The sequence below is a fragment of the Colossoma macropomum genome, unplaced genomic scaffold (genome assembly GCF_904425465.1).
Source record: "Colossoma macropomum unplaced genomic scaffold, Colossoma_macropomum, whole genome shotgun sequence".
Classification (NCBI taxonomy): Eukaryota; Metazoa; Chordata; class Actinopteri; order Characiformes; family Serrasalmidae; genus Colossoma; species Colossoma macropomum.
The window spans coordinates 20749046-20767353 of record NW_023494795.1 but is presented as its reverse complement, the minus strand read 5'-3'; the positions used below and the strand labels follow the sequence as shown (position 1 = coordinate 20767353).

At 39.8% G+C, this 18308-nt stretch overlaps 2 protein-coding genes across 4 annotated transcripts; one reads left to right on the top strand and one right to left on the bottom strand.

Moving 5' to 3' along the window:
* Nucleotides 1-263: 263 nt before the first annotated feature.
* Nucleotides 264-7877, top strand: LOC118815587 (N-alpha-acetyltransferase 30-like). Its single transcript, XM_036581813.1, has 4 exons — nucleotides 264-1228; nucleotides 3037-3160; nucleotides 3625-3680; nucleotides 4069-7877. The coding sequence occupies exons 1-4, from the start codon at nucleotides 452-454 to the stop codon at nucleotides 4204-4206; spliced, it is 1095 nt and encodes a 364-aa protein (XP_036437706.1). The 5' UTR covers nucleotides 264-451; the 3' UTR covers nucleotides 4207-7877.
* Nucleotides 7878-8002: 125 nt separating this feature from the next.
* LOC118815586 lies at nucleotides 8003-18153 on the bottom strand. 3 transcript variants are annotated; one of them, XM_036581809.1, is made up of 8 exons: nucleotides 17630-18153; nucleotides 15808-16909; nucleotides 13360-13737; nucleotides 12046-12186; nucleotides 11666-11857; nucleotides 11365-11396; nucleotides 10597-10731; nucleotides 8003-9458 (listed from the first exon to the last, which is right to left on the bottom strand). In XM_036581809.1, exons 2-8 carry the CDS (start codon nucleotides 16814-16816, stop codon nucleotides 9387-9389), a joined length of 1959 nt encoding a protein of 652 aa, XP_036437702.1. In that variant the 5' UTR covers nucleotides 16817-16909; nucleotides 17630-18153; the 3' UTR covers nucleotides 8003-9386. The 3 variants fall into 3 exon arrangements, with proteins under 3 accessions (XP_036437702.1, XP_036437704.1, XP_036437705.1); XM_036581811.1 differs by having other exon boundaries at nucleotides 11699-11857; XM_036581812.1 differs by having other exon boundaries at nucleotides 12046-12132.
* Between the last annotated feature and the right edge of the window lie 155 nt (nucleotides 18154-18308).

The following is an 18308-nucleotide window of genomic DNA, read 5'->3' as shown; positions in this document are numbered from 1 at the left end:
AATATAAAAACTATGAATCTTTCAGTCCTAGTTTTAGGGCATCAGAGCATGTTCCATGTTCCTTTCCTGTGTACTTCCTGACTGCGCAATAACACAGTGTTTACTACACAGACAGTATTATTATGATCCTTTAACGTTAAAACGTTTGAAATATGATCACTTAATAAGGCCGGACTGGTGGAGTCAGGTGAACAGACTGTCGTAAAACCTAGCAACTACTTCACAGCAACAATGGCGACTGCATCAACATCGGTTGCCGGCACCGAGGTGCGAGTAGAGCTGCGGTGGAGGAGAGAGCGGCTGCGGCGGCTCGGCCGGAGCCGCGGAAAAGTCACTTCTTTAACGTTTGAAATGCGTGCTTTTTACTTAGAGAAGACGTGGCTCGGTTCAACACGATTCACTTCGTGAATACTGTCTTTGTGAACTGAAGTTGTGGTCTGAATGAGGCGGAATGGCCGCGGTGCCGCCAGGGCCTAACGGCGCGCTGCCCGCATCCCCGGCCGAGATTTGTCTCTTCCCCGGGGACGGGTGCACTCTGCCTGGGGACAGGGAGGCGCTCGAGTGGGAGCTGAAGGACGTGGTTATATCCGACACTGGCCAGGAAGAAGAGGTCGTTGGGCGCAAAGTGGAGCGAAAGAACAACCAGATGTACCCGTTTTCGGAGGTTCACCCCCACTGTCAGGCTTTAGAGCGGCAGGTTAACGGCTTAAATTGCATCGGACACGCCGGGTTTCCCCACAGCAGCACCGAGCCGGGCAACCGCGAGGAGCCGAGACCGGCCATGGAGCTCCGGGACAGCCGTGTAGGATCTGCAGACAGCTACAGCGACAGGCTGTGCTTTCCTCGCCATGATATGAACACGAACGGGGACAGCAGCATTCACGGAATGCTTACTTTATCCAGAACTGAGACTTGTCAGAGTCACACGAGTGATGTGTATGGTAAAGAGGTCGGGGTGAGCGCAGCGGGTCGGCCCAGGCCTGAGGAAGGGGCCCAGTTGACAGGTCAGACTGTGGGTGATGGACCACTGGAGCAGCTGTCAAGGTTAGACTTGAACCACTCGCCCTCCAGAGAAACGGGGCGAAGTCAGGAAATTAAATATGTACGTTATGAGTCTGAGCTTCAGATGCCAGGCATAATGAGACTCATAACCAAGGACCTGTCCGAGCCTTACTCCATATATACTTACCGGTACTTTATCCACAACTGGCCGCAGCTCTGCTTTCTGGTACGTAGTCGGGTACATCTCTGACCTGGTTGAAAGAACTGTCAGCTTCTGCAGGTTGTAAGTGAGCTGAGTGGAGGATGAAAATGCTGATGCACCATCTGTCAAACCAAAGAGAGCAACATTTTAAACCAGCCTGCCCAGTCCTGGTCCTGGAGCTCTACCACACTGGAGAGTTCAGATCCAGCAAATATTCAGATGCCCCTTAAGGCTTTCATACTGGGAACAGATGTTTCAAGTTAGGATGGGAGCTGAACTCTGCAGAGAGGTAGATTGATCTCCAGGTCCAGGATTGGGCACCCCTGTTTTAGAGCATTAGTGAGTGACAGTAGCTGGAACGCACTGTAGATCATCCCAGAAACCCTAGAAAGATCACACACCATCTTGTTTGCCTAATGTTTCATTTGGCAGCAGCCATGTTTTGTTGATGTACTGTTGCTGACAGACTATACAAAAAGGTCTGTGAAGAATTAATAGCCATTCTATCTAAAGCAGCTCCATTCCACCCCCACTGTAAACCCCAAAGGACGGCAACTGAAATCTGAGTTGGTCAGTTCTGTGTTGAGGAGCTTTGCTAACACCGAAGTGGATGCTCTATATAGAATCAGTGAACATTTACGGTTATTGCAGCACCACACACATGTATAGCCACACTGCATTTGTGTACACAGAGCGAAGTTGAGGAGGAATTCCACAGATTTTTTTAAACTTATGCATAAATAAATTATTGAAATGTAAACAAAGTTATTCAGAATGTTTTGATGTGAAATTATGTGTTGTACAGAAACTTACTGACTCAGATTTCTTTACAGTAGTGGTGATGTGAACCAGGGGTTGTAATATCTATAATGCAGGTATAACTTTTATTTACTGTCCTAAATATCTTGGACCCACACTTGTGCCTTGCAACACCCTACATGTACCTACTGGCTATGAATGACTTTACAAAATACATTTTGGCTAAAATCTTATCTCAAAACTATCATGTCTCAAGCTTAAGGCAATATATCTGTATCTATTTAACGAAATAACATTCAGATGTCTGGTCCCTATCACCACCACTGTGAACATTTCTGACTCACTAAGTTTCTCTAGAATGGAGCATTTCACATCAAACCACTCAGAATGACTTTATTTACTTTGTTATAATTATGCAGAACAATCAAATGACTGGTTATCTCTCTTGAAACCTTTTTTTCCCCCACAGATATCAACTTATGAATTCTGTGCAGTTGTGTCATCTTTTTATAATGGACCTCAGTGAAATTTCTCCATCTTGGATTACTTGTATTATCCTAATGTTTACTTTTTTCAGTCTACCGTTAGTACAGCAGTATGACTAATAAGCATAATATATAGGCTAATAGCCACAATACTGTACAGCAGCTGCGAACTTAGACTAAAATCAACTGTGTGAAATGTACAATTAGTCATCCATTTTGAAAACCAAAGCCTTTCTATCCATGTGGTCTGCTGAAACTGTGAAGAAATGCTTTCTCATATAGTGCTCAGATAACCTACAAGCAAAAATGTCAGTAGTTAATAAAGTTCAGTTAATATCAGTGACCAACAGGGGAACATTTATTAAAATTACACATGAAAAGTTATAGTGACTTTTTAGTGTGGTTTCCATGATCATTCAACTTTAGTTGGAATGCAAGACGTCTGGAGCACTGTGCACCTTTGAAATATTTGGGGCAAATATGGAAAATTGATTTGGGTGGACCAGAGCTGTTTGCACTGATATTGTTGTATAACTTGCTGATGTTGGATTGCTGGGCATTAATCTGTGTGGATGTTGTGAATCTCAGGCTATGGTAGAAGAGGAGTGCGTTGGGGCTATTGTGTGTAAGCTAGACATGCACAAGAAGATGTTCCGGCGTGGGTACATCGCCATGCTTGCTGTGGACTCCAAACATCGTCGAAAAAGCATAGGTTAGTGTCACTTTATGTTGTTAACTAAATGCTTGTGTGTAAAAGCGTAATCTTCTCAACAGGGTGGGCAGTGTAACAGGTACGTCACTATGTTTTTCTGAGAGTATCGTGCATATCATCAGTAGTTAAAAAAACACTGAACCACAAAGAGAACATAATTTGTCCTGTTTAACCTGATTTTGTGCAGTGAAGCATTGAGTAAAATCATTGTATTCAAAGTTTTTGATAGTATTTAAAATGTGATGTTATTTTTGTGTCTTTTAGCTTGTCCTTAAAAAAAGAAACATCACACATTGTGAATATGTCAAGTACTAAGTATTGGATTGAAGTTGTTGTTTTGATATTTTGAGAGTTTGATATAATAATGCACATCATAGAAGCAGTAATTAATTTTCTAAAGTCTTCCCACTGGGCACTCTACAGAACTGTCCTTGACTGACTTTTTTTTTGTTGACTTATTTTAGGCACGAACCTTGTGAAGAAGGCCATCTATGCTATGGTGGAGGGAGACTGTGATGAGGTTAGTTGTTTCTTTCTTTCTTTAATTCTTTCTTTCTTTCTTGTGACACATTTTACTTCATTTGATTTATTTCTCAGGTTATTATACTGGGATAAAGGGAAGCCTAATACACAGGGTTTAATGAAAGCAATAGTTTGACAACAGAGAAACAGTGATTTAAATGTACATTTTGTATTATATTAGTTGGTATTCATAAGCTTCCATTACTTGTCAGGTACACAGATCTTGCAACATGTAAGAGGGAAATTGTATGAATTTGATTTTTCACCAAACTGTGTTGTAATATTGATAGCAAGATGTTATTAACAGAAAAATGTATATATGTTTATCCAGAAATTTCACTCTAATCATTTACTCTTTCTGTTGTTTGCTTCTGTATTTACAAAAGGTGGTGTTGGAAACGGAGATCACTAACAAATCCGCCCTGAAACTGTATGAGAACTTGGGCTTTGTGAGAGACAAACGGCTCTTCAGATATTATCTCAATGGGGTGGACGCCTTGAGGCTCAAACTGTGGTTACGCTAAGCTCTGTCCAGTCTCTTTTACTTCAACATGGTCCAGTCAAAACCGGACTCCACTAATTCTGTAAGCCTTGGTGCAAATACTCAAGGCCACATTCATTTGTCATTGTTGGTCAAGCAACTGAAGAACTGTGTTTTATAGATCTCTGATGGAGTCCAGGGACATTAGTGAAGGGAAAAGATGGTTAAAAGAACATTAGTGTAGAGACTGAAGCCCTCTTGTATGTTTGTTGAGTCCTCTGGGAGAGTGAGTTTGGGGAAAAAAAAAAGACTGAATATCAGTAGCTTAGCAGAGTGGAGGAGAGCCTGGGAATACAAAAAGTTTAACGGAACAGCAGCTGGACTAAAGAAGTAACACAAGAAAGGATTGAGTTCTTGACATTTGTTGAGGTTTGTGTTTAACTTTGAACTGAGGCTTGGAGCAAGACCATTTTGTTTCCTCATCTGTGTCTATACAGTGGCTTAGGGATTTGAATGCTGAGTGCAGGTTTGTTCTTTATGTAGTCTGGTGTGGGTGCTTGCTTGCTGTGAGAGTTAGAGTAATTTAGTGTGTGTGGTAGTAATGTGCATATTGGTGATGCTGATGTGTGGTTTGTGTATGCATAGGTGTGAATGTGTGGCCTGGCAATCAAGCTTTCACTTAGGATTGTTCAGCATGTTCAGTCTGGCATTAACACCAATTGAGAGCCATTTCTTCAGCCATTTTTAGCCATTATGATCTGAAGTTCTGATGTTATGAGTTACAGGGACAGTTCAGCTCATGCATGAACAAATACATGGACTGGAAAGCACAAAGACTATAGCTGTCCACCTTGACACAGATGCTGCTCTCGTGCATAAATAGTTCAGAGTTGGAGTGATGCCAGACTGAAAATATGGAAAGGAGCTAGTTGAAAGCGCGGCTCCTGTCTGGCCAGGGTGGGTGTAGATTCTGAGAAATTCTGCTTGTATGGAATCTCCACTTTAAACAGTTGCTTTTTATCCCTGCAAGAATTTGTTTGGTTTTTAGGTCAGAGATGGAAACAGTCTTGTGTAGTCAGCCTTCAGCAGAATACAGATAGGCCTCCTAAACATAAACTATTATAATTAACATTTGAGGAACGTGAGCATTTTTTGATTGTTGTTTTTTCTATAAGATCTTTCTCTGTTTTCATAAAACCTAACTAAAGATGATTTCATGTGTAATGTACATATGACTTTACTGCTTGGACAGCGAAAGCCTTCACACAGTAAGCAGTGATTGAAAGAATAAACTCATAGTTCTTTGACTTCAGGAGGAATTTACTTGATTAATAATAAAAGTAGTCCTTGAGAAACTACTAGATTTTTTTGCAGGACAGCTGTGTGATAGCTATTTTCTTAGGTCTTACAAATGGTGTCTGTTCTAACTACTAAGTTTTAACAAAAATTTGCAAAACTTTCTAAGACATGGAATACTGATCAGAGGATTGACTGACTCTTCAGAGTAGGGATGCACCAGTTCCATCATCTTTACAGCCAAATTGTCCTTTTCTGTCAGCCCTTTCTTTTACACGCCGTGTGTGCTAAATGAACACAAACACTCTAGCATGTTTCTAGTACTTTGTTAGCCAAAGTTGCAATATAAATAACATTATTTTCTTAAACCTGCATACTACATTGTAAACAATTATGCACCTTTTAAAGTAAGAAACATGTTAAATTTTGAGTTAATTGAACTTTTTTTAATATTAACAAAATAATAATTTGCTTTACATACTTTTTTTACAGGATAGCATTGAAATACAGTGTGAGTGCACTTATCTGGCTCACATTATTTACATCATGAAATTGCAACACAGATCAGCCTGAATAAAAAATAATAATCGCGTATTTGGAGTAGAAATCTGCCGATTCCAAACGTCCACAATTCCAATCTTCCCCGATTCCAATTGTACATCCCTGCTTCAGAGGATTAACCATATTTTGACACAAAAAAGTCCACATAACGAGCTGCGGATAGCATGTAAAAGGCTTTCTTGATCTGAGACTGATTCAAACTTTCACATGCACCCATTTTTGTCATTCACTGGACCTCAGTCAAAGTATGAATGGAAGTTAGTTTAAGGAATTTTGTGTCTTATGCTAGCACTGATTCCAATTGGACAACAGTGTCCTTGTCTGACAGCAAGCTGAGCTTGTTATGGTCTCAACTTGTTAAGTATTATCTTTTTTTTTTCCACCGGAAAGCCACACTTACAAGATCTTGGAAAGATTCTAAGGTTGTAAATTGCATTGTGTCTAATTTAAAGTTTGTCTGATGGCGGCTTAATTTGGTACATACTAAAATACTATTAGCAATACTGCTTTTGACGAAGGGTATGGGAATACAGAAATTCTGCGAACTTGCTACATCAAACTCATGTTGACAAATCCTAATAGTTTAGAACACAATCAAATCTAAAAAAAAATTCCCCAGCCCAGATTCTATAAGGGAGAGGAAATTGTGGCACAATGCAGTTTTAAAGCATTTAATTGTGGCATGCAAAAGTATGCATTTATTCTGCCTTTTTTTGTTTTTGTTCCAGAGTATATGGAAATATGTTCTATTGCACTTTGATTCAATGCTGCTGGTGTATGTATCTATGTGCATGTCTGTGTGATTGTCTTTTGGAGTTTGTCTCCTGGATGCTAGGTAATGACACCTCACCGTGTGCTTGTGGAAGCAATCAGAGTCCTAAATGCTCTCCAGACTCAAAAATGCAGTGCTACTATTTGAAACATGGGAGAAGAAGGAGTTAGGGGCCAGTCACTGTGCCATATTGTGATGAGGGCAGGAGAGAGCGGATGGACCTTTCCATATTCTTAAATAGTTCTGCGTGTCTTTGTTTGTATGTGGATTAGTTGTCCGGTTATTTTAACTCTTCTCACTGAGGAGGGGAAAAGAGTGAGTTATGTGGATTTTCTTTATGATCATAATACCATCCTGATGTGAAAGCTTGAGTTCTGCTGTCTGTGTGCTTCAACCATTTGGACTCCATCCTCAGGTGAATTCAGCCCACAGTGCCCAACCTCAGAGAACACGAAATATTGATGATAGACTGTCTATCAGGACTGTCCATTGTCAGGAAGAGGACATGATTACAGACTGTGAAGCCTTTTGAACAAAAGAAATCACCACAGGGGCCCATACAACATGTAATAGCTCTTTGATTTGTATTTCCAAGTGAGTGTTTTGTCATGGACATTGATTCAACTGCATATTTCTATAATGTTGAGGTCTAAGCCTACAATTTTAAGGCAAACGGGACTTACTTGGATTCCTTGGTGCTCTTGGTTTTTCCTTGGCAAGTGAAAAGATCCTCCCTTCTGTCCTTCACCTACCCCAGAGCTTGACAAAGCAGTATTATTCCAGAAGGTGTAAGCGATATCTGACAGTATGCCTGTGTGTTCCTCAACTTAAGGCCTGGTAGAGTTGGAGTAGAAGAGAGTGCTACTATATATTCTTAATGCAAATGGTTGTCTATGGATGCAGAACTGTATGGTTTCTCATTCTGTATTTTGTTTGTGAAGGGTTTAGGGACAAGTTTTGCATGTCATTTTATTCTGCTTCTCCTGCCTCGTTTGAATTTCATTTTAAAACTAAAAATGTCAAGATCTTTTATTTAATGTGGATAGAAAAAAACTCAGAAATAAATTATTTGATTTTTTCACTGATGTCATGTGGATTATTGTTATTCTAGGGATTCAGGAACACTTTGTTTCCGTGTTTCCCCTTTGAGGTTCCAATGTATAAAACTGTTTGAGAAACAAATTTAAAGGAAAACTCCCAAGTCAGCAAAAAATATTCATTAGGTCCTTTAATGTAACAGCAAAAGTATGGATGTCGATGTACATACTCACAGGCAATGTGTTTTATAAGCACAGAGGGCAGAGTTGGGAGATTGTCACAAAATGCATTAGAACATGACATTCAGTTTAACGATAACAAAATGTGAACAATGACAATAATACAGCAAAAATGAACCATATGTTATATACAGTGGTTCATCCTATGCAGAAATGAAGTACAGAGACTACCCTATATTTTTACTTTCCTGTCAAAACGGGCATTAGGTATAACTTATTCAGTCATAAAAGTTATCCATTCAGGAGAAATTTCTTGAGAGATTAAATATAAGATAATAAAATTATAAGCAAGAGGAATGTAAGTGGGGGGAAATTAAGTTTCCAACTATTCATGATGGGATTTGAAAGGATGTGTATCTTTCTAGTCTGCAAATCAAAGAAGCTGCTGGTGATCTCAGAACAATAGACTGACCTCCCCAGAGCCCAGACCTCAATTCATTGAATTAGATTGGGATTGCTTTGATCATGACAAGCAAAAAATGCAACCAACTTCAAATACTGAACTTTGTAGGTGTGGAAAAATATCCCTGCAGATTTCTTTGAAAAACTGAAAAAAAGTCTCTTGAAAAGAATGGAGCCAAAGGGTTTACACACCAAATATTGAAGGATTGATAACATATTTAGTTGTAAGGGTGGTCTCTGACTTTTGGACACTACTGCATGTGTTCACTGTAATCAGCTCCCAGACATTAGAAGGAATAAGGGTCTTGGTTTTCCATTAGTGTACAGTATCACCTTTGGACATTTATGTCTCTTTAAAAGACAAAAAACATTAATATTTCATGATGATTCAAAGCTTACATCAGCATAAACTCGGACACAGAAATGTATTGTCACTTAAATAAGCAGCTGTATTTAAAGTGGTTTTGACTTGAAGAACTTTACACAAAAAACAATTTATCCTTTCTAAATACAATAGGATTTTTGCACTAAATTCAACTGTCATTTTTACAAATAGGAAAAATGTAATCTACAGAAATCCAAGAATATGACTTATTTATTCTTTATTCACAGAGACATTAACCAATAACATCCTGCCATATTGCAGTGAAGTTCATACATTAATTATATTAAGTAATGTACATACATATGTCTTTATATACAGCTAAACAGTTAGTGTGACACTAACTTCACATATTGGGGCTTGCTTATTTCAAATATGTGGTGATTGGATCTGGATGAGTGAGAGATGGCCCATGTCCAAGAGGAAACTATCTGTGAGATTGAGAGCCTAGAACATGTATCTGACATCTTTCTGCCACTTTGTATTTCTGTTTAGGTGGAACATGGGACACGCATGGCTGGTGTTAAGTGGATTCAAAATTCATCTTCTGAGCTGTCAGCCAGTAGCATTGCTTGATCTGGTCCATTTCTCACTTCTCTGGGCTGCTGTAGTGAACAAAACACATCATCAACACACACAGTGATCCTGAACAGATACAACTGCTGAGCGCAGCTGTTGGCTGAAGTCCAAGTAGACAAATCCCATATTTAAATAAGCCTTATCGAGGGACTACCTTAAGATACACTATATGTCCAAAAGTGTTTGTAGACACCTGCACATCCAACATCCTTCCAAAACCAAAGGTATTAATAGGGGGTTTGTTCCCCTTTGCTGCAGTAACAGCCTCTACTCACTTCCCAGTACAACACAGTCAATGTATGGAATCTAAGCTGCAGAAATAATCTGTTTTTTTCTTGTGATTTCACAAAAACCAGTGCATTTACATATATACTGGGCAAATTCAGACGATTAACTCTAAAATTGTAAAACGTCTTTCAGCCAGGACTGTTTTTTGAATGAGGAATAATACAGGGAAACCAAAACAGAGCTCTTACATACAATCATATGCACAAGTTGGGGCATGTTTACGTCGTGTTTATTTCCTGAGTGAAAATAACTTAACACAACCTCTACAGATGACACATTCCTGCACATTTAAGTCCAGTTACTGTTTATGTGCTGGATTTATCATATTGGGGGGGCGGGGGACATAAAACGTGGCCAACTCAAAAGTTGTGGAACTTTTTTCCCAATTTTTGGAACTTTTTTTTGTTTTCAATATATTTATAACTGGACAAATAAATAGAAAATTGCCATGTTCAAATGTTTTCCCTATAGAGGATTTGTTAACAAAACATGTAATTTGACCAGGGGGTTTCTGCATAGTTTCAAGTTTCAGGTTTCAAGCAAACGTTATACAGTTGTATGCTGATATACAGCATACAACTGCATATCAGTCTTAAAGATGCAGTAACAAAAACAGCCTGTTTAATTCTAAGCGATAAAGAGAGGATGAGAGAGGAGTGAGGAGTGAGAGAGGAGTGGTGTAAAATGTATTTATGTCTGTTTTAGGTACATAAACCCCATAAAAAATGATAAAGAATGTAAAGAAAATGCAGGCCCTTTAAAGTAGCCCAATGCATTAATTAGAAGGGGTGGTTCAATTCATTAATTAAAAAAGATCATTTTGGGCATATAGTGTATGTTTGTATTAAGCTTTTTGTTTTCTCCTCTTTCACTTACCTTCCGCCTTTGGTGCTTGAAGCTGTTCTTCCTCTTGCGATGGATCATTCTGATGCTATAAAGTGCTCCAACAATAAGAAGAGCACCAGCAATACCGATGCCTACAGGTACTAGCATCCCTGATACATAGCCAGCCTTAAAGAAAGAGAAGAGCATTACACTTCTGGCTGATCTAAGTCAAGTCAGCTTTTATTGTCAATACTACAATATGTACAGGACATACAGAGTATTGAAATTGTTACTCTCAGACCCCATGGTGTAGTGATAACATTAAATAGACAGTAAACAGGAAAAGTGTGAATTTAAATAGACACAAAAAAAACACTAATCATAAAAAATAAACACTAATTGTAGAAAAATAGTATAATATAAGAAAAAAATAATATAAGAAGGTCCTGAAATTAACACTAAAGTGACGTAAGGCACATACAGATTGAGGTCTGTGGGTAAAAATAGTGCAAATATAAACCGTAGTGCAATTAGAACGAGCTTATGGAGCTGTTAAAGTGATGGGTGCATAACAGTCCCTGAGAATGTCAGAGTTCAGTATTGGTGAGTGGGGGTCAGGAACCTGTGTTTGACCAATACTGTCAGAGTTCAGTATTGGGGAGTGGGGGTCAGGAACCTGTGTTTGGGTCCAAACTTTGTGTGTGTGTGGGGCAGAAGGGAGGGAGTGGGGGGCAGAAGGGAGGGAGTGGGGGGGGGCAAAGTAGGGAGAGAGTTGAGCATCCAAACTTGAACCACAAAACTTTCTGAGAAGTCACTTACCTTTTCTCGGATAAGTTCAACCCAGCTACGTACTGAAAGAAAACACAAAGAACCATTATTATTAACAAGAATGATTATTTTCTGATTTCTACAAAAATTTGTTGTACGCTTGAATCTCTCCGACTGGATGCTTCAAGATTTCAGTGAGTGCAACCTAATGAAATTATTAAATTGTTTGCAAACTAATAAGGCTTGTCAAGGTAATGGTTTACTAACAATCAAATTATTATCTTAAATAACCATATCGGCTAAATTGAAGTGCATAGCATATTTAAAATTCATATTCTATATTCATTAGTACTTTTTCTCCAGGTCGCTCTGGTCACTGACTCACTGAGGCCTTGGTTCTGCTGCCCCCACACTGGTGGAGGGGGGATGAGGCTGTAAGGAGGACGAGTAGGGGTGCGGACAGTGGCTTCAGTCAAGTTCTCTTCACTATCCTCTTCTTCCTCCTCGGATTCATCTACATCCTCATCCTCTTCATCCTCATCCTCTAAAACACAAATGTGTAAGAAGTTACACTTGTTAGAACTAAAACTGTCACAATTGCTCGATTTAACTCAATACCTTGTTTAAAAAAATATTAATTACTATTTACCTTACTAATAAATTTGCAATAATTAGCTATTAATGACCTGATTACTAATATAATCAATAGTAACAGCCGCAGTAAGAACAGACCTTCTGATTCCAGTTCCTGCAGCCCTGACTTCATTTTCAGCACCGTTGAGGGAGTTGGCTCAGTGTCTGTACCCTTCTGAGTAGTGACTGACACAAGAGAAGGTGATAAAGTTCCTGTAGAGGCCGAGATGACATCTGTATCTGGAAGAATCAGTCATTTTTAGCATTTTCATCTTTTTGCCTACTCCTCTGTTAATTTGCTATAGCCTATTCCCAGTAAAGTACAGAAGTATTCTGCCAGGAGCACCAGTGTAGCACAGTGAGGGCTGCACTTGCCTCCTTAGAGGATTATAAAGCATGAAACCTGTCTCCTTTTTCTGCCCCACTGCTCTGTACTCACTGAAAAACTATACATAATGCCTGATTGTATGAGTTGCTGTTTAAAAGAAAATTTGAAGAAAAAAAAATTACACCATTGTCTCCTTACCCCAAATGTAGTTGATGTAGTTGAAAACAAAAAAATGGACAACAGTAAGTCACCTAGCTAAAACTAAGAACAGCAGCCAATATAGCCTGGATTTGTTCTGGAATTTAGTCCATTTTTTGTCAGAATCCACATAAGCAAATCTAGTTAAGACTACTGAACAATTCAACATGGCCCTATCAGGGGAAGATCGCACGTTCGAGAAAAAAAAGAGAGAACATAACTGCCCTCGCTTTCTGTGAGAGCCCATCCTCTCCTCTATCACTCAGCACATTACTGGCCTACGCAGCAATGTAGCTGACATAACAGAATTGGCAGTTAGTGCTCTCCTTCAAGCGTGTTGAGCTATCCAATGATGTTGCATTAGCAATGGTTTGAAAAGGTTCACTGTCTTAGAGGATGCTTGTGCTAGCCTTCACCCTCCCAGCTTGGTAGTACTGTGTGATAGAGGGAGACTAACTAGTGGGTAAAACTGGAAGTGACTAAATTGGGAACAAACTTTGGTTGGAACAATAACATGGCTCGCACATGCAGTTTGCATGATATCAACTAGTGGGGTATAAGCTTCCATTACTTCTTAGTAACAACAGCCTCATAGCTCCAGTGATTAAAGACACAAACTTCAGACACTAAACATGCCTTGGCTGACTGACTATATTTGGGGTAAAAATTGTGTAAATATAATTTTTGGACAAACTGTTCTGGAAAAAAGGGTATATCCTACATGGACTACACTGGGAAATGACTGAATGTTTTAAACATGTTAAAATACAAAGATAAAAAGTACAACTCAAATTACAAAAATGTTACAGTAATGCACATTAATCATAGCACTGAATATGTACATACAAAACACATACTAGACACAAAAGCATTTTATACACTCTCACTCTGTAGCCTCTCGGTCCTCTCACTGAGCTCCAGGTCTGCTTCAGAGAAAGGCCTGTTGACTGGCATTTGAGACGGTGAGACAGCATCCAAATTCTCAGAACCAGACATCTGCCAAGGCGAGGGCCAATCAGACGGCCCCAGGAGAGAAGCATCAGGAGGAACGTGCTCCGTATCCACGGACACCGTTTGCTCTAGCTCTGCCTCCCCAAGCATCCCTGTTGTTGGCGCCATGGCGACAGACATCTCGGATGCCAATGCTGAGCCACTGGGGGGTGTCACATCATCGAGCGGCTCAAAGATCAGAGGGAGGTCTTCAGAAGACATGGTTGCCTCTGTGCCCACCTCCTGCGACAAGGGCGAGATACTCGCTTCCTCCACTGTTTCAAAAGAGATAAAATAAAAGAAAATGGTGACTTTATATTTAATACTGATCTCTTAATCTTGGTTACAGCACCAAGATTACCATGAGGCAGTATTAAATCTAGCCAATTAGAGCTAGAACTTAATTTGTGATCAAAATTCCAAACTTACTTAATAACGAGGGCATCATTGCAAACTAAATGTTTGAGATAGCACCATACCTCCAACTGCCCTCACAAAATGCAGTTAGTTCCTGAAAAAAACATGTATATCCATCTTTGTCTAATTTTACGTTCCCACATTATTTGAACATGGCGGTGCCTTTGGGATGAGCTGGAGTGACGTTTGTGATCCAGAACTAATCATCCAACATCAGTGCCTGACCTCACTAATACTCTCATGGCTGAATGCAATCAAATTCTCATTGTAAAGTTCCTACTAGCCTTGAGCCAAAAATGGATATTATGAAATATTGTGATCATTAAATAGGTGCTGATATTATGCAAATGATCATTCTTTCGTTCTCTTTCATGTGAAACATGAAACTTGTCCTTTTTTAACCATTCCCTTTATACAATCATTCTAATCTATGTTTGATTCAAAAACGTACACAATACAGAAGATTTGCACTTGGTAATAGACAACACAAACAAACTTTAAACGCCACTTGAACAGGTGATAAAAGATTTCCAGTCTGGCAAAGAATGCTGAGGAACATGCAAATGAAAATTGCATAGTAAGTGTGGTAATGCAACCAATTTGCAAGCACATCTTAGGATACATCATCCATCTCAGTTTGCTAAAGTGTGTCTGCTCTCTAGCACAGTCCTCTGCATTTTCCCTAATGGAAATATTATTACTAGCTTCTGATAATAATTTAGTAACACAGTAATAATTTTAAATAAAACAAATTCAAAATTCATTTTGTTAGAAGGCAAAATACTGCCAGACCATTGTTTTAAATTATTAGTATGTTACTAAATTATGAAGTAATGTTAGAAGCTGGTAATTATATTAACATCAGGAAAGAAAATGCAAGCTATAGGGTCCACATTTGGTTCTCTGTCACTGAACTTCATTACAATAATATAATTTTTCATTCTGCAGTCATTTGTCTTAATTTCCATTATTGTTCAAGGTTAGTTCCAACATGTAGTGTAAAGACTTCTCAGAGGAGTAGAGACTGTTACTGCAACAAAACTCTCTATTTCTAAACTTGATTTTGGATGAAATGTTATATGAGCATTCCATATTTTCATATGTATGAACTTTCGGACATGTCTGTTGAAAACTTCTTCATTAAGCACAGGCTATTATTAAAGTGACATTCCACCAAGATTACACCACACATTACCAACATCACACAAACAGTGTGCATTTAAAAGGAAAAAGACATCATACTTTGTGGTCTGGAACCTAAAATGTAAAACACAGTCAAGTTATTCCACATTGCACTTTCAAGTGTTTTTTTTTTTTAAGGAATGCCAAGATTTTCAAATTAAGCCTTGCACTCTGTGCCAAGTCTTCTTCACAACATGGAGTAATCACCTGTCAAGCCTTCTAAAATGTACATAAGCTTTTAGATCTGACAGCAGAGATGCTCAGAGGACTTACTCCAATCCTTATGCACTCCCTCTCACTTATTTCAAGTGTGGACTCAAAAATAGAAAGTAATTAGGCTGCCTCTAGTCTCCCACTGTGGTTCAAAGTGGAGCAAGTAAAATCGTCTGCCTTCAGCGCATAATCAAAAGTCTATCTTTGTCACTCGCTGCACTGCTTTCATTTCCTCTCCTTTCATAAGAAAACTTTACAAACATCTTTATAACCTTATCAATTGAGACGAAAATTAAGTTCAAACGGAGAAGTGACACAGGTACTCCAATAAGCCTTGGTGGTTGGCTGCTAGTGTGCGAGTTAGTAGCAGAGAATGTAAAATGTAGTATTATTATTGCTATAAACAGAAATGAATAAAATCCTTATATATACTTTATATACTTCCAGTAATATAATTTCTGCACTGTGCAGGAATGATATTACTGGAAGTATATACAGTGTCATGCACATAAATAATTGTATAACAGGCTCACCTCCTTGTAAATGAAGCGGCTCAGTCCAGGTGCCTCCAAGCTCTGGCAGTCTGGAGCTGAGGGTCAGGTCAGGCTGCAAGATTCCAGGGGCAAGTGCTTTATCCTGAAGCTCTGCGGCTGTGAAGAGGATTTCCTCCTCTGCTACTCTAGAACCTCCAGCCTCTCCATCGGAACTGCCTGAAGTGGTTAGAGATGTTGCAGCAGGGTTGATGATGGTCCAGGGAGACTGACTTGCAGAGTCGTGAGCAATGGATGAGACCATGAACGGGGGTTTGGTTGGATTAAGCTGTACAGATTGGTTCTTTCTGATTGTCTCTACCTCCCATCCTCCCTCCTGCTCTTGTGGAAGATCTCTTGTCCGAGGTTGTACACTCCCCTTATCTTCCTCTAAATCTGTGTAAAGCAAGCTCCCCGGACTGATGTACTCACTGCGCCCTAGTACAACTTGTGTTTCTGCAGGTCTATCAGTGCTCAGCCCAAACAGGGCCATAGATGGCCCTACTTTCTGCACAGGCTTAATTTGGTCTGCGGATGTAACAGATTCCACCTTTATATTTACATTTCCAGGCCCTAATGTACGTCCCACCACAGAAAAGGAGTCAGTGGGAGATGCAGATAAATAAGTATTGTTCTCAGTGGACTCATTGGGACCTTCCTGGTACCGTGCAAAAGCTTCACCTCCTGTCTGAGCCAGCTCAGCCTGTCTGTTGAGACCTTTCGTTCCATCTGTCATTGCATTTTCCCCTTCATCTCTGGTCAAAACCTCTGCACCTCCTGGTTCTCGCCACTCCTGTACACGAGGAGATGATGCTGGCAGTTGCATGGAAGAGACCACACACAGCTTGTCATCATGGTGGCCTCCTAGATGTTCAGATGTTTCTCTGGATCCCTGTCCTGTTCTCTCACAGCGCCTCGCCTGCGGTGAGGAGGTGCTCCCTAACGGAGCGGCCCACGCTGAGAGACAAACCCCAACCAGCAAGAGAATGCTGAACGTTTCACACTGCAGCATAGCTCAACCAGACTGTCCAGCATGAAGCTTTTATGGGACTGAAGCTTCAGAGTGTGGAGAGAGCTGATGAGGTCCAAACTACCAGTAAAACACCTTGGGGGGAAAAAGTATTCTGTGAGTTTTAGAGGTAGACAATGCCTTTCTCTGTGTCTTCAAAACTGGAAGATGAAAGTAGTACTGATGAAGCAAAATGCAAGGAAAACTTTAATACATCACTCTGACCAATAGTCTCTTTCTCTCTCTCTCCCTCTCTCCTGCAGAGCCTGACACAGCACACTGCTGCACTCCTTCACTCGCATACACTAAAAATAGCCCAATGTTGAATTCTCCAACACAAAAAGCCCTACAATGAAGAAACGGGATTTGCATTTAATAAATGTTCAGAATAAAACTGATATTAACTACTAAACGCTTAAAAAGACAATTAAAGCTCCGATTGGATTCCTGAAATGTAGTTTCTGGGGATTGAGAAATCACATGACTACATCGTATTTTAATGCTTTGTCACTGCTGACTGGGGCACAGATGATTATATGTTGTTCGTTCATTTTTTTTTTTTTAATAATCACATATAAAATCTCAGATACGGTGCGAGCAGCAGTGTGGTCCTCCAGATTTCAGCATTGCGCATTACGCAAACGGACACATCAAGAGCTGGGAGCTTCTGCGCCAAGAATAACTGAAAATGGCAAATCATTCACGCAGCTGCTCATTTCAGCGGCATATATTCATAAACACAAAGCCGCGCAATTTACGTACTGTTTTCAATTCCTTTCACATTTTGACAAAATACACAAAATAAATTACCCTTACCTGCCGTGTTGTGCCGAAATTAGCCAGCCGACCTCATTTCTGTAGTACTTCCACACCCTCCTCTCTCAACGCTGTCAAAGCCGTCTGGTGCTCATACACGGCTCACTGTGTTGTGCGGCGCGGCTGCCAAAAACAAGTTGTAGCGTCAACACTGAGCCTGTGGCCGGTTGTGTTCAGGCTAGCCTTCTATAACTGGCTTTAATTCAATAATAAATATATACATGTTTTATGTTTCCAAATATTTAATTCAGTCTAACGTTAATGTTAGTTGTCATGGACGCAGCAGAAAAAAAACATATAGTCTTGAACAAGACGCCGCTGACAGACTGCTGTATCCACCTTTGGCGCCAGATGAATAAATTATATTAAGTCATCACTGTGGCACATAAACATCACCATCAAGACGCCTTATGACAGTAACAGTTTGACCATTTGGCTTTTTTCTCAGATCAGTTTCTCCCAAATCCACCGAAATAATTAAACAATGTAAAGACAAAATAACTGATCTCCAATCAGCACAAACACCTCCGGCCCGCCCCTTTAGTGCTGACTAACGTATTGCCTGCTCTGATGGCTTCACTTTCGTAAAAAATAGATGCTGGTGAAAATGTAAAAAAAACAGTAAGATAAATACAAATGAAAATGCAATTTATTATACACTGAGATGTCAGTCAGCAGA

Bases quoted from the DNA above. Each gene is read 5' to 3' on its own strand.
- LOC118815586 (XM_036581809.1), bottom strand. From the start codon at position 16,816: ATGCTGCAGTGTGAAACGTTCAGCATTCTCTTGCTGGTTGGGGTTTGT. The intron at 11,397-11,665 runs GTACTAATGAAT...GTTTTCTTTCAG, and splicing joins CAGAGCGACCTGGAGAAAAA to TACGTAGCTGGGTTGAACTT. The intron at 10,732-11,364 runs GTAAGTGACTTC...TCTTTCTTTAAG, and splicing joins TTGAACTTATCCGAGAAAAG to GCTGGCTATGTATCAGGGAT.
- LOC118815587 (XM_036581813.1), top strand. From the start codon at position 452: ATGGCCGCGGTGCCGCCAGGGCCTAACGGCGCGCTGCCCGCATCCCCG. The intron at 3,161-3,624 runs GTTAGTGTCACT...GACTTATTTTAG, and splicing joins ACATCGTCGAAAAAGCATAG to GCACGAACCTTGTGAAGAAG. The intron at 3,681-4,068 runs GTTAGTTGTTTC...TATTTACAAAAG, and splicing joins TGGAGGGAGACTGTGATGAG to GTGGTGTTGGAAACGGAGAT.